The sequence below is a fragment of the Kogia breviceps genome, chromosome 1 (genome assembly GCF_026419965.1).
Source record: "Kogia breviceps isolate mKogBre1 chromosome 1, mKogBre1 haplotype 1, whole genome shotgun sequence".
NCBI classification, from domain to species: domain Eukaryota; kingdom Metazoa; phylum Chordata; class Mammalia; order Artiodactyla; family Physeteridae; genus Kogia; species Kogia breviceps.
The window spans coordinates 156,737,621-156,758,812 of NC_081310.1; the positions used below are offsets into that span (position 1 = coordinate 156,737,621).

The 21,192-nt window shown below is 53.0% G+C and overlaps 1 protein-coding gene across 6 annotated transcripts in view; it reads left to right on the forward strand.

Annotated features, from left to right (window-relative positions):
* Positions 1-21,192, forward strand: part of SSBP3 (single stranded DNA binding protein 3) — a 165,948-nt gene that overhangs the window by 107,035 nt on the left and 37,721 nt on the right. For all 6 annotated transcript variants that reach the window (XM_059063246.2, XM_059063230.2, XM_059063221.2 and 3 more), the window contains one exon: positions 8,966-9,055. In XM_059063246.2, coding sequence (XP_058919229.1) covers positions 8,966-9,055 — 90 coding nt within the window. The remainder of the gene's footprint in view (positions 1-8,965; positions 9,056-21,192) is intronic.

The following is a 21,192-nucleotide window of genomic DNA, read 5'->3' on the forward strand; positions in this document are numbered from 1 at the left end:
GGGTGTGTGTGTGGGGTGTGTGTGTGTGTGTCTGTGTTTTGCTAATGCTGTAAACCAGGGCCTGAAGCTCATCTCTCTTAAGAAGAAAATCAGCGTTGTACAAACAGCGTGCTGTTGATCCACTCGTCACTGTTCATTTGCAGGGGGGACCTATAGCCCTTAATCTCCCTTGTCTCACGTGTACACGCCTAGGACCCGCGCCCTCTGCCACGCGGCCCAGCTGGGGAGGTGTTTGCACACGGGGGAGGGCACTATGGCCGGCATCTGCAGCATAACCAGGTATTAATTACATGGGGCTCCACCTCTCACACAAGCGATGCCCTCTGATCCAATTTCAAGAAGAAGCTGAGTGCTTCCTGGGATGGATGGGGAGGGCCCGGTGGGATGGTGGCCGTGATCTTCTCAGCACAGAGAAGCCAGCTCCTCTTCCTCTTGGAAATGTTCCCACTGGGGTGCCTTTGTTTCATTTTTTTAAAAAGTAGAGAGAGGTCACTCCTCAGACGATTGGGTTCTGTCGAGCCGAGGACATTGTCCTCTGATGGCCCTGACCCTTTCCATGCCGTGGACTGCCCCATGTTCATGGAATCATAAAAAGCAAGCGTGCCTGTCTTCCACCTGGTGCTGTGTCGCTGGCTCAGGAGTTTGAGCTCCTTATCTGAGGAGTCATATTTAGGTTCCCCACACCCCTGCCCAGGGTAGAGGACCCCCCCCCCCCACTGCTTAATAGACGATGATGAAGGGCTCAGAAAGGTAAAGTGAGGTGCCTGTGTACCCAGGCTGCTGGAGAATGGAGGGGCTGGGCCTAGAGCCTGGACCTCTCCCCCAGCCCCTTTGGGCAGCATCTTTAAGCGTCAGTTTCAAAACAGACCAGAGAAGCTGGAACACGGCTAAAAGGTCTGGGCTTGACTTCCAGTTCTACTTGTTCTGAGCTGAGTGACCTTGGACAAGTCCCTGAGCCTCTGTTTTCTCATCTGTAGTCCCTGCTGGGTTGTTGGGAGAATGGGGATGCGCTGCACCAAGGTTAGCCAGCGAGCTGGGTGGGCAGCCGGCCCCCCTTCTTCTGAAGAGCCCCCCTCTGGGGGAGGGGAAGTGGGTAAGCCCCATGCCCACCCCGTCAATGAGATGGAGTGGAGCTCTGGGGAGGGCGGAGATTTATGCTCTGAAGGAGAAGCTGTCAGAAGGCCTGGTTCCAGGGGAGGGCTAAGATGACAGCAGTAATCTCTCACCTCCATATCACCTGCTGCATCTCCGAGGCTTGCCGTCCTTTAAGGCCCTGGCTTGAGTGCCACCTCTTCCATAAAGCCTTCCTGATCCTCCTAATCCCCGCCTCGCGGCGCCTGCCCAGAGCACCTTCCCACGTCCCTCAGTTCTCTCGCGGAGACTTCATTTCATCCCTTAGACCTTAAGGGCAGAGCCGAGCCTCTGTCATCTCCCACCGCGGCAGGCACAGTGCATCTCTGGCAGCCCAGGAGCCAGTGTCTGCTAAACGCATGGACATGTATAAAGCACTCGTAACCTTTTTAAACTCCCCACCTCCCTTGTTTTTCCTTCTCGTCCCAGGGTAATTTGCCTATTACATCCAACAGACTCTTCACCGAGATCTTGCATTCCTACACACACGCGTGCACACATATACACACACACCCCCTTAGTGGAGGCCAGGTCAGTGAAATATTTGCCAAAAGGAGCAGAGTTAGAAGGCCAGTCTACTTTGGGAAGAGAAAAACATGTGGATGATCTCAGATGTAGAGAATGCCTTGTGCTTACCTTATGTTTGTAATGATGTCTGTCGTTTCTTTTCATAAGCATCAAAAAGCACACAGAACTCTCCTTGAGAACTGCAGGGGTTGGTGGCAGAGTGAGGGGGGTGCATTATTTGGGTTTCTCAGGCCAAAATTGGGGGTGGAGGGACAGAGAGACTAAAATTAGAACACTTAGGATAATGCACTTCTCTGGGCCTGTTTTCTTACCGGTAAACAGCCGTGACACCTTCCCAGGGATGTTGAGGAGTAAATCATACCCCCCTCCCTCTCCCCTGGTCTCTGGGATCAGAATAAAAAGGCATTTGCTTCTCTCTGCATTCCTGCATCCATCCTCTCTGCTCAGGGGAGACAGAAGTGAGATGGGGACTTTGGGGAAGAAGCTCTGGTGTCAGGACAGCCCTCACTTGGGCCTGATGGCCTGGCTGTGCAAGCTGGGGCTTTTGTCACCCTTTCGCAGGTCTCTTGGCTGAGAGCTCAGTGTGATGCCCACTTGGTTCACTGTAGCAGCAGGACCTCAGCCACCTCGCTTAGAGCTGAGCAGAGGCCCAGGGGCAGGAAGGCTAACCCTAGTCACACAGGAGGTGGTTTGCAGCCTGAACAGGAACCCTGATCCCAGGACCCTCTGTCCAGGGCTCTTTCCTCTCCTAATAATCCCCAGAAAACGCCAGGCGGTGCTGGGTAATGTGGCTCTCCCCTTTTCAGAGGGGAGGCTGAGGCAGTCCCCATGGCTCTGTTGTGGCTGAGTAGAGATGACACCCAGGTACTCTGACCTGGAGTGCACTTGTGCCCTGTCCCCGCTGAGCCACCCCGAGGTAGCGTAGCCCACTGCTTCCTGTGCTTTCTGTGGCTCGGAGCCTCTCCCTCTGGACCCAGGGCCATCCCTCAGCGACGGGAGAGACGCCCACTGCTTCGTGCATGTGACGACCCCCTGGCTGTTTGCAGGCAGGGACCCTGTGTCGCTCACTCCAGTGTGTCATCCGAACCTATTTTAATGCCAGCTTGTTCTGTCTCTTCACGTAGCAACAGCTCTGTGTTTTCTCCAAGCTGCAGAATTAGAGCCTCTGTTCTCCAAACACATTCCCTTCTGTGGTCTGCACACAAAACCAAGAGGCCTCTTCCTTACCTTCCCCTTTTGACCTTGCTTCTGTCCATCTTGGCCTTTCTGTCTGGGCGATGAGATTCCCCCCATTCCCTCAGCTACATCTTCAGTCAGTTGATACTGCTAAAATTCCCTCTAGGAAACTTGGCCCAGAGGGCCCCAGGTCACTCCAATATTTTGCACAGAATGCTGAAACCTCTGTCTTGATGACACCTGTGTAAGCATCCCTCCTTCCCTGGGACACGAGCATGCCTCAAAGGGCCTCATTTCTCAGTGCAGGAGTGCCCCCGCCCCACTGAGAGTCCTCTGCTGCCCAGCTGTGAGCACACAGCCACACACCACGTGCCTCTGGTGTCCTGAGTGCTTGGCCACGTGGCCTGTGTTGAGTTTCAGTCAAGGAAGGCTACACTTGGTGGTTTCACATGTGGGCCCCGTGCTGCTACATGCCTGAGTATTGGGGTGGGGCAAGGAGGGGAGGGGATTTGCAGAACAAAGTTCCATTTTGCAGCCTTGTAAACCAGTCAGGAGGGGTTGGCCGACCTGGCAGGCGTCCCGTCGTTCACTCTGAGCATGTTTTTATTCAGTTTTCCAGGAGTTTCATGTGTATAGAACTACTTTAAAAAGAGAATAAAAATGGGTGAGGGGATTCCCATGCTAGTTTGTGAGTGAGGCTAACTGGGAGTCTCGGGGTAAGGCTGGAAGGTAATATCTTGTAGGGAACATCCCCCAGGTCTCCCCTTCTTGAAGGAAGCATGAATGTTTGTCACCTACCACAAGATACTACAAGATCTGAGGTGGGAGGCTCCTGGGAGCTTGTCACTTGGTCCCTCTGGACTGACCCTGTTGTTCCTTGAGCCGCAGGGGACTCCTTGCTAGGAGTGAGGAAAAGGCCCAGCACCACATCCAGGACTTGCCAATTCCATTCGTTTGTGGAGCCTTGGGTACTCGTGGTGGTGGGTGGGTTGTCAGTGGTGCATTGGGATGCCTGGCACGAGGTAAGATGGGGTCAGGTGGGATTCTCAGAAGTCCTGGGCCTCTTCTGCTGGGAACTCTTCCCTGTTGCCTAGAGCAGCAAGTCCAGATTCCCTAGCACAGCTTTCAAGCCTCCTCGCAGTAGCTCAGATCCTGAGGCCCCAGGCTTGAGCCCTGCATCTCTACGGGCCTCTACGGGCGGGAAGGGTGGGTGGGGAGAGAATGTGCTTATTCTGGCGCACACCTCCAGGGGAGGTGTCTGGATCTCCCCTCACTATTGACAACCATATTTGGATGGCAGGGGAGGCCTGTAGGTGGAGTGGCATGTGTGAAACCAGCTGACATGTGTCTGGAGCACACAGACAAGGCTGAGGGGCTGCAGGAAACCCCTAAGCCCCGGTGGCTGTGTAACCGCCCTGAGGTCATAAAGAAACCCTACTCTTCAGGGAGAGAGTTGTAGGATGAGCCCTCCTTGGAAGTCTCCCTGGCTGGGAACAAAAATAAAGTACTTTACAGGGAGGGGAATTTTCACAGCTTCAGGCAGATGTCTGAAGGCACCTCAGGCTTTCCAAGTGGACAGTATCCCGGAGGCTTGGAGGAGGCAGCTGGCTGGAGTGGTCCACACCGCTCGGTGCAAGGCCTGTTTTCTATTTAGAAAAGAATTTTAGTTAGTTTTAAAAAAATGCCTGAGTTACCAAACCGCGTGCCCTATTTGATTCTGCTTTTTTTAGTGCATGTATGCACGTATGCATATACGGGTAAAGATTGGTGAGGGGGGCTGCTAGGGGGTGCGGTTGGTGCAGGGGAGAGCCCAAGTGTCATCAGCTGTTATCTGCAGGCTTCGATAACAATAGGTTTCTAGGTGGTTTTTAAGTTTTGACCTCTAAGTGTTCTATAATGAATGGAGAAGAGTTAAAATTCAGGGTCTTCCTGTTCATGCAGGAGCTGCTGTTTCCAGTCCCTGCCCCTCTGGGTGTATGGACTGGGCTGGGGAGAGCACCTTGGAAGAAGAGCCCTAGAGGTCACCTTCTCTAATTCCACCATTCGACACGTGGAGAAACTGAGGCCCAGAGAGAGAAGGGACTTGCCCACGGGCTCCCAGCCAGGACCCGAGCCCACGCAGGTGGTCTCTGGCTTCTGACTCCTTCCTCCCCTGCTCCAGCTGGGGAGTTCCATCCTGGTCACCTACCGCAGCCCCGATGTGTAGGCCTCAGTGAATGTCACGGGGTTTCGGTTTGGGTTTTATGTTTTTAGAGAAAACTCACATGAGAAGCTTTGCTGAGTGCTTTAATAGAGTTCTAACTCCAAGTTGGAAACCGCAGGGAGAGGCGAATTTCTAGCAGTCCGGAAAGGCCTGGATTCAGATGGCCAGGTTTGAGCCCGTCTTTGACTAATAAAAAGTTGTAATCATTTATTGAACACCTGCTGTATGCCTCACATTGTGCTGGGTCTTAAGAGATGGGTAAAACAGCCCCTGCTGTTGAGGAGTGGGGTGAGGGCAGTGTCATGTTGATGGATGTGGGGAGGGGGGAGTCCCTTGGATTGGGTTTTATGTGCAAGAATTATTTCTTAACCCGTTTGTCACCCTATGACACTGGTTGCTGCTTTCATTCTTTTCTTTATCCTTTTCTGCTCTTTTGAAAGTTTTCCATTAGGAGCACATGTTCACTTCAAAACCAAAGAATAGCAATGACTGTCATACTTTAGGACACAGAGTTAAGTACTGCAGAGCTACTTAATTTTGCAGCTGGAAGAGCCTTTAAAGGATAAAGATAAGTTATCTCCTCAGCTTCCTGACACTTGAGTCACCATTAACATGAGCTTCCTTTCATTGGAGGATAGCAAAATCCATCCTCCACCCAGATGTCAATGAATTATACTATCCATTTACTAGAACCATGGTTATTCCAGCCCTGACAGTCAAAGGACCATGGGCTCACTCCTGATTTTGCAGGAAAATGAGATCTTGGCGTGAGGGAGCCTAGTAAGTCGTGAGCCCAGGTTCAAGTTTTCATTTAAGAGGTTTTTAAAAAATTGATATCTGTATTTTATATCCTTAATATATAAAGAGCTCTTATATATCACTAAGGAAAAAAGTCAAATAACTAAATAGCAAAGGACATGAATGATTTGCCATTTGTTTTACTAAATGGCCAGTGTAAACAGTTTCAAAATGTTAGTGATCCAAAAGATTAAGTCAAAATACCAAAGAGATCAAAGAGATATGATTTTGTATCTACTAAGTTAGCAAACACGGATGCAATGCCCTGTTAAATTGGTTGAATAATGATATTAGGCTCATTGAAAAATCATGTTTTCTTTGGCCATTTAATGAGAGAGGGACAAGTGCTTATGACATTATTTAACAAAATACAGTGACTAATTTTCTTTTTACTTTGCTATGTTTTATAATAGGTATTAAATATATTTATATGTTAAATATATAAATATGCTAAATATATTAAACGTTAAACACTAATTTAAAGAACTGAGTTGCTGAAGCTTTCCAGATCTTTCTTTAAAAACAAAGCATAGTTTCTGAGCTGAAGGCTGAGGAAGAGCAGATGTGGACTCTAAGGAGGACAAGTAGAAAAAGGCCACCTTCAGCCTGCTCTCCATATAGATTTTTATTTTCTTGTCTGTAAAGTAGGGGTTCTTGTGTCTGCCTCAGAAGGCCGCCTGGGGGTTCAGGGAGAGATGGTGTGAAAATACCCTGCTCGTTTCTGAGCATCAGGCCAGATGGCCCCCGCCATCCACCCTGCTCAGGGTTGGGCCATCCACTCCGTCCTTCTCACACTGTTGTCAGGAGCTCCATCTTCTCCATCCTCACCCTGAGAACAAGTCAGTGCCACATTTGCCGAATAAAGCATTTAGTCAGGGCAAGAGGGGGTTTTGGTTTTCCCAGACGTATCGCCTACACTCACCCGCCTTTCTGATCACTGTCGCTGGTCCAGTCACCATGCTTGACTGGTGACTTCAACAAAGATGTGAATAATTGGAGAAAGATCACATCCTGGGAGGGTGCCTCTGTTTGGGAAAGGTGTCAGTTCTCCTCCAAATTTTTATATATATAAGAATTCTTTTCTTTTTAGGAAGATGAATTTTATAAACAATAGGAAGTTTGGGGGGGGGAGTAAATAAAAAGAAAAAAGAAAACTTCCACTAAAGAATTGAAGGAGATAATAAAATACATTGTAAAACTCTGATCATTAGAATGGACAGAATTAGGACAGAATTTTAAAAGCTCAGAAACAGACCCATGCCTGTGTAAGATTTTTTGTCTCTGATTTCAAATGAGTGGGAAAAATTGTACTGAGCCAGCTGACTGAGGAGTAAAATCCGTATTCTTTACCAAAATAAGTTCCTGAAGGATTAAAGAGTTAAACATAAAACCGATAAACCGATCTCTGAAAGAACTTGAAGAAAATATAGGAGGATGTTTACCTCACCCTATTTAAAAAAAAAAAAAACTTTTCTGCTTCTGCTGCTGGGGAGTAATTGTTGGCTGTAAATCATGAAAAGTTGCATTTTCATAGAACCACCAACCACAAACAAACAATGCAGCTAATGGATAACCTGGCATATTCCCCAAGGCGACCCTCATCCTGGATAGTCCTGGGGCAGGGGCTCGGCCTGGGTAGGTGTGGCTTTTCCTCCAAGCTGAGGAGGTGGGAACAGGAAGACCTGATACTGGTGTTTTGGGGTGTTCGTAACACATTACAGGATAGTTGGCAGAATCTCTTTACAAGGAGTGTTGCTTTTCTGTACGAAGAATCATTTTGAAAGGTTGGGCCAGAGTAGCCAGCCCCATCCCACCCTGTTTTTTACCTGGGGTCTGTTAAAACAGCCACTGTGGGCCAGCTGAATCCTCTTTGCTTCCATATTACCAGCTTTCCTGGTTTACAAAACACAGCCCATCCCATTGCTGAATCCTCCCCAACCCTTATGAGCAGGCAGGACCACAGTGACAGGAAACGAGTGCAGAAGGGCTGAGTGGCTTGCCATCGTCGTCCCTTGCTAGTACTGGCAATAGTGCTTGAACCCCAATGTATTGATTCCCAGGGCTGTCTGTTTTCTTGCTGCATGCAGTGTGTTTGGGGGATTCACATATTATATTCCCTTATTCCCTTCCATCCAAATTGGAAGTTAGGAGTTCTGGGTCCTGTTTTCTGGCTGAGGAAGGGACAAGGTGTTAATGGCAGGCTTCATTTGTTTCGTTTCCTGACCCCGAGGGGCTCGTTCTCCTCCCAGAGAACCAGTCAGACCCCTAATAGATGATTGGTGATTCAGTTTCAGAGGCTCAGTCCTGGTGGGGTGTGGGAACCTTCGAGGTTGGAGGTGGACTTCCTGCAGGAGGAGCCCCTGGGAGGTGTAGAGTCGGTGGGGAGGAGCAGGGCCCAGGTGGGCCAGTCAGGCCTGGGGCTTCCTGATCAGCCTCACCCTCCCATGTGAGCACAGGGCCAGGCACAGACATGCCGGCCACGTGAACAGGTGGGACACAGATTGTCTGGAAGGCGGCCAGGCTGGGAAGAGCAACGTCTGTTCACCCCGGGAGGCATTTGTTGAGGCAGATGTACCAGGTAAATGCCAGAATAGCAGCATTTAAAAGGAAAAGTAACGACAGTCTCCCCATCGTGCGGCCTACGTCATCTACGGCACCCAGGACCCAGACGGTGCCAAAAACATGCCTGTCTGCCCCCACCCTCTCTGGGGACGTTTCCCAGCTGGGCTGTCTGTTTATGCATTAAGTCGTGGGTATTTATTGATTTTCTCCTCTGTACAACATGCCAGCCTCTTAGAGAGGGCACAGGCATTTATGAAGCACCTCGCCTGCCCTGAAGGAGCTTCATAAAGCAGCCAAGGGGGAAGCCAGGGCATCCTTGGTTAATACCAGCTACTGTTGCTTGGCAGGGTGTGTGCACGTGGTGGGCATTGTCCTTCCATTTTAGAGATGAGGAAATGGAGGCTCAGAGAGTTCATCCCTCGCCCACTGAGTGACACACCTGGGAAGGTGGTGTTTGTGGGGGGTGGCTGTGGAGGACGTGGGTAGATGGAGGTGGGGTGGGAGTGGGAATTCCCTGTCTCTCGATGTGGGTGCAGCCTCTCACTTTCCACCTTCTCTTCCCCACAGAGCGCAGCCGCCGCCCCGAGCCCAGTGCTTGGCAACATTCCCCCCAACGATGGGATGCCGGGAGGCCCCATCCCACCAGGTTTCTTTCAGGTACGTGCTGGGCCCTCCTGTCCTTTGCTCCTTTCACTCCAGGCCAGGCCCCGGGCAGGCGGGAGGGAGGGAGAGAGAGAGAAGTAAGTGGTAGCTCAGTTTGCCATGGTCTAAATACAGTTGCTTTATGCTGGTTCAGACCCTTCCCATCCCATCCCTCTCTCCACCCCTTCCAAAAACCGAGGAGGGGAGAAAAGAAAGATGGAGAGCAGACACCCTCCTGCATGTGCTGTGTCACTTCTGCTGGAGTTTGTTTTCTTCACACCAGCTTCGCACTCACGACACAGCCCGCCCCTGGTTGGGGCTGCGGCGGGCTGCTTCCAAGTCCATGTAGAGCTGTCTTTTAACAAAAGGCTTTTTTTTTCTTTTTTAAACAAGTAAACTGTTCTTTGTTTCTGTTTTGTTGCCGCTGTCGTTGTCATTGTTTACTTTGCCTGTCCAAACTACAAACCTTAGGCGTAATCTAAAAAAAACAAAAAACCCACCATCCTGGCAGGTCTGGGAATCCTTTCCCTCTGGTTAACCACTTGATTTTTTCCAAGTGTGATCACAGACGGCGTCCCACAAGCATCTGTGCCCATGCTCTGCCCGCCAAGGCAGGAGCAGCTCTCATGTGGGTTGAGAGCCTGGTCTTCTCTGAAAGACACCTTGTTGGGTTGTCTGGGTGTGAGGTGTGGGGAAGTGGCTTTCTGATTTGCTGGAGTGGGTGCACCTGCCTCACTCTCACCCTGCCTCCTCCTCTATCTCTGCTGTCCCCTCTGGGAACTCATTGGATTTAAACTAGACAGAGACTGGGAAAGGCCGTCAGAGAGAGATCGGCGTCTGGGGCTGGAAGGAACTTTTATGATGAAGCTCTTGAGTGTGACACTCTTTCCAACCTGTCTGCGGCCGGGTTTGAGAATCTGCTTGAGTTCCCCACACATTTTGAAAGGTTAGCTCCTCCAGATAAGAATATGGAAAGAGCTATTTTCTAGAAGAGAAGGCAGAGATTTCTCTGTGTAGCTCATGAATTCAAAACTGGGACCAGTGAGGCAAAGTCTGAGGCGCCTTTGGCTTGGTGACAGCCAGAATTTCGCGCTGTGTGCATCTCGTTGTGAGCCGTGGGCCGTAGGAGGCAGGGGCTCCCTGGCACTGAAGGTATCTTAGCAAAAATGGGACAGGCACCTCTGGGGAATGTTAATGTGACTTCCTCCCAGGATGGGAGGTGACCTGGAAGACACTTCTGCTTTGCAAGTTCTCACATTACACATTATGGTTGATGTTAACTCCCAGGAGAGGAGGGTTAGGACATGCTGCTTACAAGCCAAGAAAGGGAATCAGTGAAATATGGGTGTTCTCCAACAGAAACAGCAGGTCGCCTACCCAGATGGCAGTGACAGGAGTGAGAGGGAATTTAGGGATGGAAACTCAAGGCATTGGATGGCCATGCATGTGTCTATATGCATTCCTAGCATACGGTCCACACTGGGACCTTGTCCCAGGGATGGAAATGGGTGTGTATAGGCTTCAGGTTGGACCAGACCAGGCACTGCCTCGGGTGAGGCTTGGGGTAAGGCCGCAGACATTGGGAAGAACGTCCACAGACGTTCAAAGCCTTGGAAACCTATGAACCCAAGAAAGACAGGAGCCTGACAGGCTTCTCCCTTTCCCCCAGAGGAGAAACCCAAGGGGCTACTGCCTGAGAGGGTCATCCATGCCAAGGGGCAGCCATCTTCCTGGCCACTGCAGACTGGTGTTCTGCACCCAGCTGGCGGTCTTTCCCATGGTGTTCTCTCTGGTTGGGACTTCTTTCCCAGGCTCACGTATCCTCACCAATGATGCCATGGCTGCCCTTCATGCAGTGTGGATGTGGCTTTCCTGCCCAGTGGGCAGAGCTTGCCCAGGTACCAGGCTCCACCTGGGTGCATCCCTCTTGAGGCTGCTTGCTGGCATCTGGGTGCCCAGTGCAGGCCACTGTGGCAGGAGAGGTGGACAACAGCCAGCTGTATTTTTTTTTAAATAGGCCGTTGTCTTCTTCTTTGGCCTCAGTCTGGGGCAAGGAGAGGTCTGCCTGATATGTGGGCAGCTTCCAACTTCCTGCTTTGGTACAATTGTCCATGGTTAAGGCCTAATTCCAGACATACTTCTTAGGCCCTCCCATGTGACGTTCAGGGGTGTGTGGTCAGAAAGCCCAGACTGATTCCTGTCCTTATTTAGCCACTACCAGCTATCATCAAACAGAGGTAACTTTCGGATCCACCCCCCCTTTTTTTTAAAAAAATATTTATTTATTTGGCTGTGTCAGGGTCTCAGTTGCAGCACATGGGATCTTCGTTGCAGCATGCAGGATCTTCCGTTGCAGCGCCGGGCTCATCGCTGTGGGGCGTGGGCTTCTCTAGCTGTGGCGCGTGGGCATAGTTGCCCCGCGGCATGTGACTTTGGCTAGACCCCTACCCCTACCCCTACCCCTACTCCCACCCCAAGGGGCATCATTTCTCCATCAGTCAGATGAAGGTGGATGAGGTCCTTCCTGGTCAGGGTGCTGAACTGCTCAGGCTGGGTAACTGTTGGCAGGGAAAGGATATCTCTCTGGAAGGAGGTAGTGGCTGCCCATTTCCGGAGCAGGCTGGCTCCCAACAGGAGTATTAGCTATTGATTGCCGGCCCTGACCCTCGCACACCTTGCAGGCGGCCACTGATATTAGAAGGGAAATAGAGATGGTATCGAGGGTTTTATCTCCTGCCAACAATTGCACTTCTTCCTCTACTTGGTCACGGCCTGGCAGGCAGCTCTGCTGCAGGAGGGGCTTTGCACCAAGGAGCCAGCCTGGGTTGGCTGATCCAGCTTTGGCCAAACCCTGTCCCAAGGTGGCCAACCTGGTTTTCTGGTCAGAACTCCAACCCTAGTTGGTGCTCAGTTTAGTTGAGGACTCCAAGGTGGGTGTGAGGGACCAGCTTTTCACCCCCACTCCTGGCCCCTTCGAAAGCAACACAGAGGACTTCGTGCCTTAGGCCTCTGACTGCCAGGCTGCAAGGCTCCACTTGGGGTCAGAAGGTTTGGTCATCTTCACATTAGGGTCCCATCTGTTTGCTCTTCCTCATTCGGTGTTGGGGTTTCCAAGAGGTGGACAGTGCCCGTGGTCCTGTGGCATGAGATGTGTTTGGTAGCAGGCTGAGGGCTGATGGGGAGATGTTTTGGGACCTGACCTGGCCACACCTCACTATTGGGGAATATTGTGGGGTTCTACGGGTCATGGTAGACCGTAGCAAGGACATTCTAATTTTTTGTGTTCCTTACAAAAAGACCGCCTCAATCTTGGCATCCCCAGCACCTGGTGTACACTGGGGACCCAGGAAATGTTTGAACTGAGTTTGTGTTGCTCATGTTACTAGGAGTGGAGCCCAACCGGCCCCCAAGCTCTAGGTCCAGCATTCTGACCAGGCTAGGCGGGTCCAGGGGTGGTGGTGTGGAGAATGGGGAAGGACTTGGAGTTCTGGAGCCTGAGGACACGTGTTCTAGCCCCCCGCTTGTCCATGTGCTTACTGAGTGACCTTGGGCAAGTTGCTCCCCATCTCTGGGCCCCAGTTTCTTCAGCAGTAGACAAAGCAGGGTGGACCAGATGGTCTCTGAGGGCCCTTCCCACTTGGATTTTCTGCTTTGGATCCAGATGGATTTTACATAATCAAGCAGTGGCATTTTTTTTTTTTCACGCAGCTGAAGTCAGTTGGGCTGCACATCTGGCAAACTCAGCTTGGCTTTGGCCAGGCCTACTGGTCTGGGTGGGTCCTCAGCTCCTTGGCCCTGAGGTGGTTTGAAGGGAGGCGCCGTCCAATGAGAATTTCTAGGTCCAGAGCTGGAGAACTGCAGAGGGCAGGGGGTCACGGAGAAGGGAGCATTGGGTACAGGCTGTTTTTGTTCTTGTTTTGTTTTAAATTCCAATAATTGTTTTCAGTTATGAAGTGTTTTTAGACATGCAGCCTGCTTTCATTCTGATCACAGCGTTTCTGCAGAGGAGGCATGGCTGATTGGGAAAGTGAGACTCAGAAAGGTCAATGACCTGCCCGAAGTTATCAACTGAGGGCTGGAATCAGAGCCTAAACCCAGCTTCCTGGTTCCTGATCCTCGTGTTCTTCCACAGCAGTCAGGGTCCTAAAGTAGATACATGTCTGATTGTCTAGGAGAAGAGAGAACAAGAGAAAAGTTGCGGGGGGTGGGGGGAAATAATGGAAGGAGAAGGAGAAACTCTAGCCATCTTTTCTCAAAAGGAGCCAATGTTTCCATTCAAATGCCAGCAGAAGTCATAGGTCTACAGACTGTGCTTTCTCTGGAAAAGATAGCCCTGGGGGACCCAGCTCCCTTTGCCAAGCTCAGCCCGTCCTACTCTGAACATGCCCAGATACTTGCCACCACGGTGGGGGACGTGTAGGACTTGACATGTCCCCCATTCCAGTGAGTCTTCATTTCTGCTGGGCCAGCCCACCCACCTTTGAAAGAGGTTGAGGTCTGCCCCAGAGAACCCCTCCCCGTCAGTTGCAGGGGGAGAGAGGAGAAGAAACAAATGATGTGTATAGCCCAGGAAGCAGAGAAATGATCCAGAAATAAGAGGGAGAGAGATACACTTGACCTTGGTCCTTTGCTGTTGAGATTATAGGATACACTTCTCTGGTTATCTCCCACTGGAGTAGCTGGGGTTTCTCTGGGAGAATAGCAGCCTCAGGAGGGCTCTGATGACTGACTTGAAGTATCTGAAGTTCTGCCATGTAGAGGATACTCAGCCCTGCCTCTGTGAGGTCAGCCCGTAGATCACAGATCCTTCTGAGAAAAGGAGAGGGAGACCACTTGAAGTCTTTGTAGGGAAGACATTTCTACCACTTGCTAATTTAACGATGAAGTAGTGAGCTCCTTGACACTGGTGGTAACCAAGCAGAGACTAGGTGCCCAGCAGAGAGCCTTGAGGACTGTGAGCCTTGGGGTGGGGTGATGTGTTTCCAGGGAAGATCAAAGCCCAGCAAATGAGAACATGCCGGCAGCAGCAGCTCGGGCAGTTTGCAAGAGCTGGGCCGTTTCCTGCCTTCCTGTCCAGCGGGAAGCAGGCAGCAGCAGAATGAGCTGACATTCTTCCTGCCAGAAAGCTGCTGCAACAGGAAGGACTCCTCTGTGCTGATGAGGGCACGTCTGGGACCAGGGGAGACTTGGGAAGAATTAAACCACCTTGTTTTTGTGGCTTTCAAAGCCTGCTACTAGGGAGGACTTGATGGGTGAGGGCCCAGATCCCCACTGGACAGCTGGTGAATCTGAGGCTAGAACCATGTGAGGCCTGGCCCAGGCTTGTTGTTAGCTCATCGGCCAGACATGGTCTCTTCAGGGCACAACGACCTCCCAGCCACCCAGCCGTACTGAGCACTGCAGACTAAGGAGGCAGCCAGGGAACCTGCCCTCAGTGGCTCACACAGACCGTCTGGTGAAGGAGGCGGGGGTGATTACATGGAGGGGCCAGTGTGCCTGGGCGTGGATGTGAAAGGGTAAGTTTGGGATGGCAAGAGGTCCGGGCAGACACATGAAGGACTTGAACTTAAAGACAGACGGGAGCCGTGGAAGGTCCCTAAGAAGGGGAGTGACATGGTCCCAGGAAGAGCACCAGTGGCCTGGAGGGGCTGGGCTCATGGCAGGCTGGCCAGTGTGGAGGTGTGAAGCCCAGGCTGTGGTCCCTGTGGGAGGTGGCCAGGCCTGAACTGGAGTGATGACTGAGTGCGGTGGCTGGTACCCCCTGCCCCTGACGGGAGACCCCTCGCTGGATGTTTTAGCTGGGGCGGGGGGTGAGGGGAGCAGGGCCAGGAGGAGGCCTGCTTTGGACTGAGGCGCGGGGTAGGGAAGAGCAGGAGGCAGGTGTGGGGCTGAGAGTCAGCCTCTTGCCGAGTCTCTGGTACCTCCTACCCTGTTGGAGCCTTCCCTCTGCAGGGGACAAGACCTCGTATGTGGTCCCGTGGCTGCCCAGGCTAGCCCTTCCTGGCCTCCCCAGCCATGCTCCCAGGTCCTAAAGTGGAACTGGCCGAAGCCCTCTCATAGTTGCTGGTGGAACACCCTCCAGATCAGCGAAGGTGCCCCCTCTGTGATCTCATTTGCCTGTTAGGTAGACCTGAGAGCTGCTAGCATTCCCACGGTCTGGATGAGGAAAGCGAGGCTCAAGTTGGCCAGAGTGCTGCTCAGGGAAGAGAAGCCTGGGTGGGGTGGTGGGGTTTGGAGCTTCTTGATGAACTCCCTGTCTGCTGGGGAACAGATTCCTCCCCTTTCTGGGCCAGCTCTCCAACCCCAGCCCCTTGCCCTGTCTGCTTCCCTGTGGGCGGAGGGGGTCGATAGGTGCATCGGTCTGTGGGAGAGGACAGAGGAGCTGTGTCCCGGGTGAGCACGACAGGTCCTCTGGGGGACAGAAGCACCCCCTCCTCCCCGCCCCTCGCCCTGCTGTCTGCCTCCAGACTGACAGAAGGCAGGGTCACCCCTGCTGAGAAGGATTAGAGCGGAGGCGGGGCGCCGCAAACGCTGGGCCCTGGGCCACGGCTGGAGGTAGGAGCTAGGCTGGAGGTAGGAGCTAGGAGCGCTTGTTGTTCCCACCCGGAGCCCCCGCCTCTTCCAAGCTGACTCGCTGCCCACAGCAGCGGACCCCCCCAACCCCGCAACGCCCCTCCCCTTACTGAGATGAAGCCAGGAGCAGCCTTTAACCCTGAAGACCCCTACCCTGGGAGTTGGATGCCTGCTTTGAGTCCAGCCCCGCTGCTGCCAAACTGCTGTGTGTCCTTGGGGGGCCACCCTCCCCTGTCTGGACCTTAGTTTGCTCATCACTCTAGTGAGGGGTGCCCAAGAGGCCTTTATGAACCCCTGCCACTCTGAAGTGTTGTGCACTGGGCCGTTCCTCCCTTCCCTGCTGTGGACCCACACTCAGACCTTGCCCCACGTTCACCCGGCCTGTGCAGAAAGGCCAGGGCAGGAGAGAGGGGGGAAAAAAGACTTTCTTTCTTGCCAACACTACCTCCACAAAGGTCAGTCTGTGCTCCCGCCCCGCCCGGCAACCAGCCTGGTGCCTAACGTCTGCCCAGCGGCAGATGACCGGCTGGGGCTCCTAGCAACCGTGGACAAAAGGTTACTCCTGACGTGCCAGGCTGCCTCGCCCCCTCGTCCTCCCTCCTAAAAAGGGGGAAAAAAAGTTGCCGCCGTGACCGGTGCTTGTTTCTGAGTGCACGCGTGGGCATGTTTGCGCCTGCACACGCAGGCTGCCTCCCCCTCCCCAAAATGTGAACTCTACTCTCGCTGATGAAATGGAAAGTTGAACATAAATCAGTGTCTGCCACCCTGTTAGCTATGCATCAGCAGTCAGTGCCTGGGAGGTTTGCTCAGTAACAAAGCACCCAGCGGCTCCTCAGGCTTCGACCGCCCCCTGTCGTGGAGCCAGCCCCACACCCAGGAACGCGTGGGCTGCAGCCGGCCCTGCCGCCTGCCCCGCCGCCTGCCCCTGCTGCCCCAGACCCGTCCTGGCTCCAATTCCTCTCCAGGGAGAGGCAGGGGAGTGGCTCCGGAGGGACCCTCAGACGTTGGAGGCCCCGGGGGCCGTGCTCAGCCGCTGCTCCTCTCCCCCCCGGGAGACCCCAGGGGCCACAACCCCCCACTCTGGGCCTCTTCTCTTGATCTCTAAACTGACTCCCGAATCTCTGACTTTTATGGATCTGATGCCCGAGGATTGGTGTCAGCAGCGCCTTCACCTCTGGTTTGTTAAGAGCTTGGGCTGGTTTATCCTCCCCTTTGGACCTGGGTTTCTCTTAGAATTGAATTTCTCCCCCTGTGCTGGAGAGCTGTTCTGCCATGGGTGCCTCCGTTCCCCCAGAGGATTATTTCCCCACCTCTCGTGGGTGAGGGTCAGGGGGTGGGGTAGACCCTCCTCGGCTCCTGCTCCCTTCTCTACAAATTATGCGGAGGGTATTTTTCCTTTTAAAAAAAAAAAGATCAAATTTCTCAGCCCTGTAGCAGAAGAGGTGCCTGAGGAAGGGAATTCCAGCGGAATCCTGGAATTAACACACCTTGGCATTACGTGGATTGAGATAGACCCCCTGAATAAGCTCGTGCTGCCCTGAAAGGAAAGTGCCCTTTGAGGAGTCTGGGCTGGGCCCAGGGCCTTGGGCCCAGACTGGGTGGCCAGAGGACTTTCTCTCATCTTGCTGAGGTGCTCTTCTATGAGCTGGGGACACAGCAGGAGACCCATAGGGTGGATTTTGGGTTCGTGTCCTGTTTCTGCCTAGATTAACTCCCCAGCTGACCTTTCCCTGACAAGCTCCTTCCCTTAAACGAAGGCCTTGGAATCAATGAAGCCCCTGGCCTAGGCCCACCCCTGGGTTCCAGGAAGCCCCATCTCTTGCTAAGACCAAAAGGGTGGGATTAGACTTTTTATGAGCACGGGTGGGGCCATGGCTTTCATGAAGCGTCAGTTCCGTGCTGGGCTCTCCAGGGGGCTCCCTGACCCTGGGGACACCACTTCAGCTGTGTCTGCAGTGGAGGCCTGGCCAAAGAGGGTCGTCAATGCTCAGTGGCTGTGAGCAGGGACTTTGGAGCAAAACAGCCCACTACCACTCCTAGTGACGTGTTCTGGGCGGGTTATCCAAGCTCTCTAGGCACTGATCTCCTCGGCTGTGCTGGGAAGCAGTCATTCGGCACATTGCAGTGCTTCCTTTTCAGAGAGCTGGTGAGAATTGACTATACGTATACACGTATACTCGTGTTCAGTGATGGTTTATTACTGCCGTAGAAGTGTGACCCAGTGTTGAGCAGTGGTCAGAAGCCCAGCAGCTGGGCCCCTGGAGCTCCCACGTGCCTGTTAGTTCATCTGCCCCCTGTGTGTCCCATCCCTCCCTCACCCTCTCTAAACGTGCTTCCTGACAGCCCTGGGGTCATGCAACCTGGGTTGGCACATTGGTTGCCTTGGGTAAGTCCATTAAACTCTCTGGACCTCACATTGGTTGCCTTGGGAAAGTCCATTAAACTCTCTGGACCTCAGCTACTTCACCTGACAGTTTGGGGTGAAGATAGCCCCTACCTCCTGGGGCAGATATGAGGACACCACAGAATGATGCCTGTGAAGCCTTGCCTGGCGCGGGTAAACACTCTGGGTCCTGTGTTGTGGACACAAGCAGGGGTGTCTGGCTGTTCTTTTCTGCGAGCTAGAGGCCAGGATGGAGGTAGGTCTTCAGCTCAATCAAGAGCAAGGGTCGCTGTGAGTTTTCTCCTTTTTGCATTAGGAATCTCGGGCTCAGTATAGCCTTGGTGGCAGTGAAGTGTGGGAGAGGTTCAGGGTATTCTCGAGATTGATTGGCTTTTTAGTGCTTAACCCTTCGGTTAGACTGACGTTTTTGGCACCTGCTAAGCACCGGGTCTTATTTGGTCCTCTAACATGTCACCTTACTTAACCCTGCCCACGTGGCTGTCCCCTTGGGCCCTGCCACCTTGACTCCTTGTCCCTGGTCCACCGACAGGAGCTGACAGGTAAGGTGGAAGCAGGAAAGCAGGTTGTATGTCCAAAAAGCCTCTGACTCTGTTCCTGCCAAGCTCATCAGGGTGAGCTTGCTATTGTGAGTTACTGTCAGCTCTTCCACCAGGGGGCTGGGTCTTTGCTTCTACCGTTGTCCCTCAGTATCCACGAGGAGATTGGTTCCAGTACCCATCACCGATACCAAAGTCTGTGGGCGCTGAAGTCCCTTACATCAAATGGCCATGTGCAGTCTGTCTTCCTGTCATCGGGATCTGCCTCCGTGGATACGGAGGGCTGACTGTACTCCTGAGTTCTGTCACTAGTGACTCACCTGGGTATCACTGGAGTTTCAGTTTCCCCACCTGTGAAACAGGAACAGCTCTACCTGCTTCACCAGCTCTGAGTTTGGGAATGTGTTCAGAATGAAAGGCAGATCAGGTGTCTGCACAAGGGCTCCTTCCCAGGGGCTGGTTTCTGGGCATCCATTCCTTCCGCAAACATCCAGGAGGGACGGCTCTCCGCCTGGCCCTGCTGGGCTCCCAGGGCTGGGAGGCAAGGCAGTCCCTGGCTCCAGGTGTTCCTGGTCCACGTGGCAGACTCCAGCCTGAGCTCACTGCAGGTCAATGGAGTGGCTCATACCCTCCGTCAAGTGATCTTCTTTTTGTCAGTGGTATCCCTTTGTTATAAGAATAAAGTCCAGGCTCTTTTTAAGACATCCAGACCTCTTTGTGATCTAGCCCCTGTTACCTCGTTCAATCCCTGGGACAAGGGCCAGAGCTTTTGCTCTCAGACCCAGCCCTGCCCTGCCCAGCACGTCTGCAGGGCCTCTTGCAGATTGCAGAATTCTCCCCTCCCCTTCTTGAAGCCTCTTCAGTCTCGAGTCATTTTTATTCAAGAAGACTTTGACAAAGTCTTGTCCCATCCTTGCCTCAAGGTAAAAAAATGTACACCCAAAATGTGAATCTGATTAAGTGCCCCTTCTTCAGATTAATTATAATATCTGACTCCGAGAGACTTGTTCTGGAGTTATGGAAAGGGTCTAAGAGTTTGGAGACTTGCAGTCTGTTTTGGGGCAGTGCCTTTACCTTTCTGGGCCGCAGTCTACCCATCAGAAAAATGTAACGTTAGAAGGAGTAGACATGGGAGGTGCAGTGGTAAACAGAAGAAACCCAGGCCCTGTCCCCTGGGGGCATCAAGGGCTTTGGGGGCACTTCAAGGGCCAGATGGCTTTTGTGGAGTTGGCTGAAGAGCACCCCACATCAGGTGGGGTTGCTGAGGGCCGTGAGTCCAGCCTGAGACTAGCTCAGATTCGGACGGGTTACATGTTAGTGGGCAAGGGAGCAGCTCCCTGGGAGTGGGGTAATAGGAAGGTTTTAGTCAGGGAAAGAGGGGCGTCCTCAAGGATTCCTTGGGGCGGGGAGGATCTGAGCACAGCTCTGTGTATCGGCAGCTGCCCTGTGGTGAGGGCTGGTCCCCAGCACTGGACGAAGTACTGGACGCTCGGTATCCGTGGCTCTCTGTGGGGAGGTGGGGTGGCCTGTTTCACGGGCAAGGTTAGGGAGTTTGGGAGGGGACTGCAGACGTGCCCCTGGCCCATGAATCCGGAGCTCTTCCACGTGGCTGCCCCTCATGTTGCCACTGAGGTGCTCCAGGTTTCATAGCCCACTGCCTGGGTGACAGTGGGCGGGTTTCCTCAGCCCGTCTCTCCCCAGTGTCCTGGTTCTTTCCCTCGCCCCATCCTGTTGCTTCTCCTTAGCCGAGGAAGGAAGACAAGATCTTGGGCCATTCCCCAAGCTTCTCAGGGGAGAAGAGGCATGGGAAACCACCCAGTCATCCTGGAAGCCACAAAAGTAAAGGGGAAACCTTGGCCAACTTTCCTGTTTCCTTCTCAGCCCTCTTCTGCCCCGTGGACAGTCGGGGTTGAATTCCGGCATCTGGATTTATAGCTTCCACAGCCTTGGTCTCCCTGTCTTAGTTGGTATGACGAATCTTTACTTTTTGGATTGTCTTTCTGGGTATAAGGGGGTAGGGCAGGAAGGCTGTGTGCACGTGTGTGCCCGGAGAGCTTAAAGTAGAGCAAGAATTCTCTGGGCGGACGAGGCCGTGCCTTTTTAACATGCACCTCGCCTTCACTGTGCTGCCGTGATTAACAGTGGATCCTGAATGTTGGTGAGAGGTGGCGTGGAGGCTGGCGGGCAGGAGCAGGATGCATCTTTGCAGCCCTGTCCACTTTCAGAGCAAAAGGCAGGCTTTTGTTGGGGGGTTGGGGGGAGATTTGGTTCTCTTGGCAAGGTAGGCGTGTCCTCCCTGTGTTCTGCGGGATTGGCATGGTTCTGGATCCTGGGTGTGTCTCTGCCTCTCCCACTTACCCACAGAGTCGGTCTCTACTGCAACCAGTAGACGTCTGGGAGGAGAGAGTGTGCTATCCGGATGTCGGCCAGAAACCCACACGGCTGGGTCTGGGTCTCGGAAACCCTCGCCAACATTAAGGAGGGTTGGCTGTTCAGGGCTGTAGCGTGGCTTAGTGGCGGAGCAGGTACACACTCCATGTGTAGTTAGCAAGAGATGGGAATTAGCACCCCAGTTGTGAACTCACTGTTTTCCAGTGTCCACAGCTCTTTATTTGTAACTCGAGGAAGGGCACAGAAAC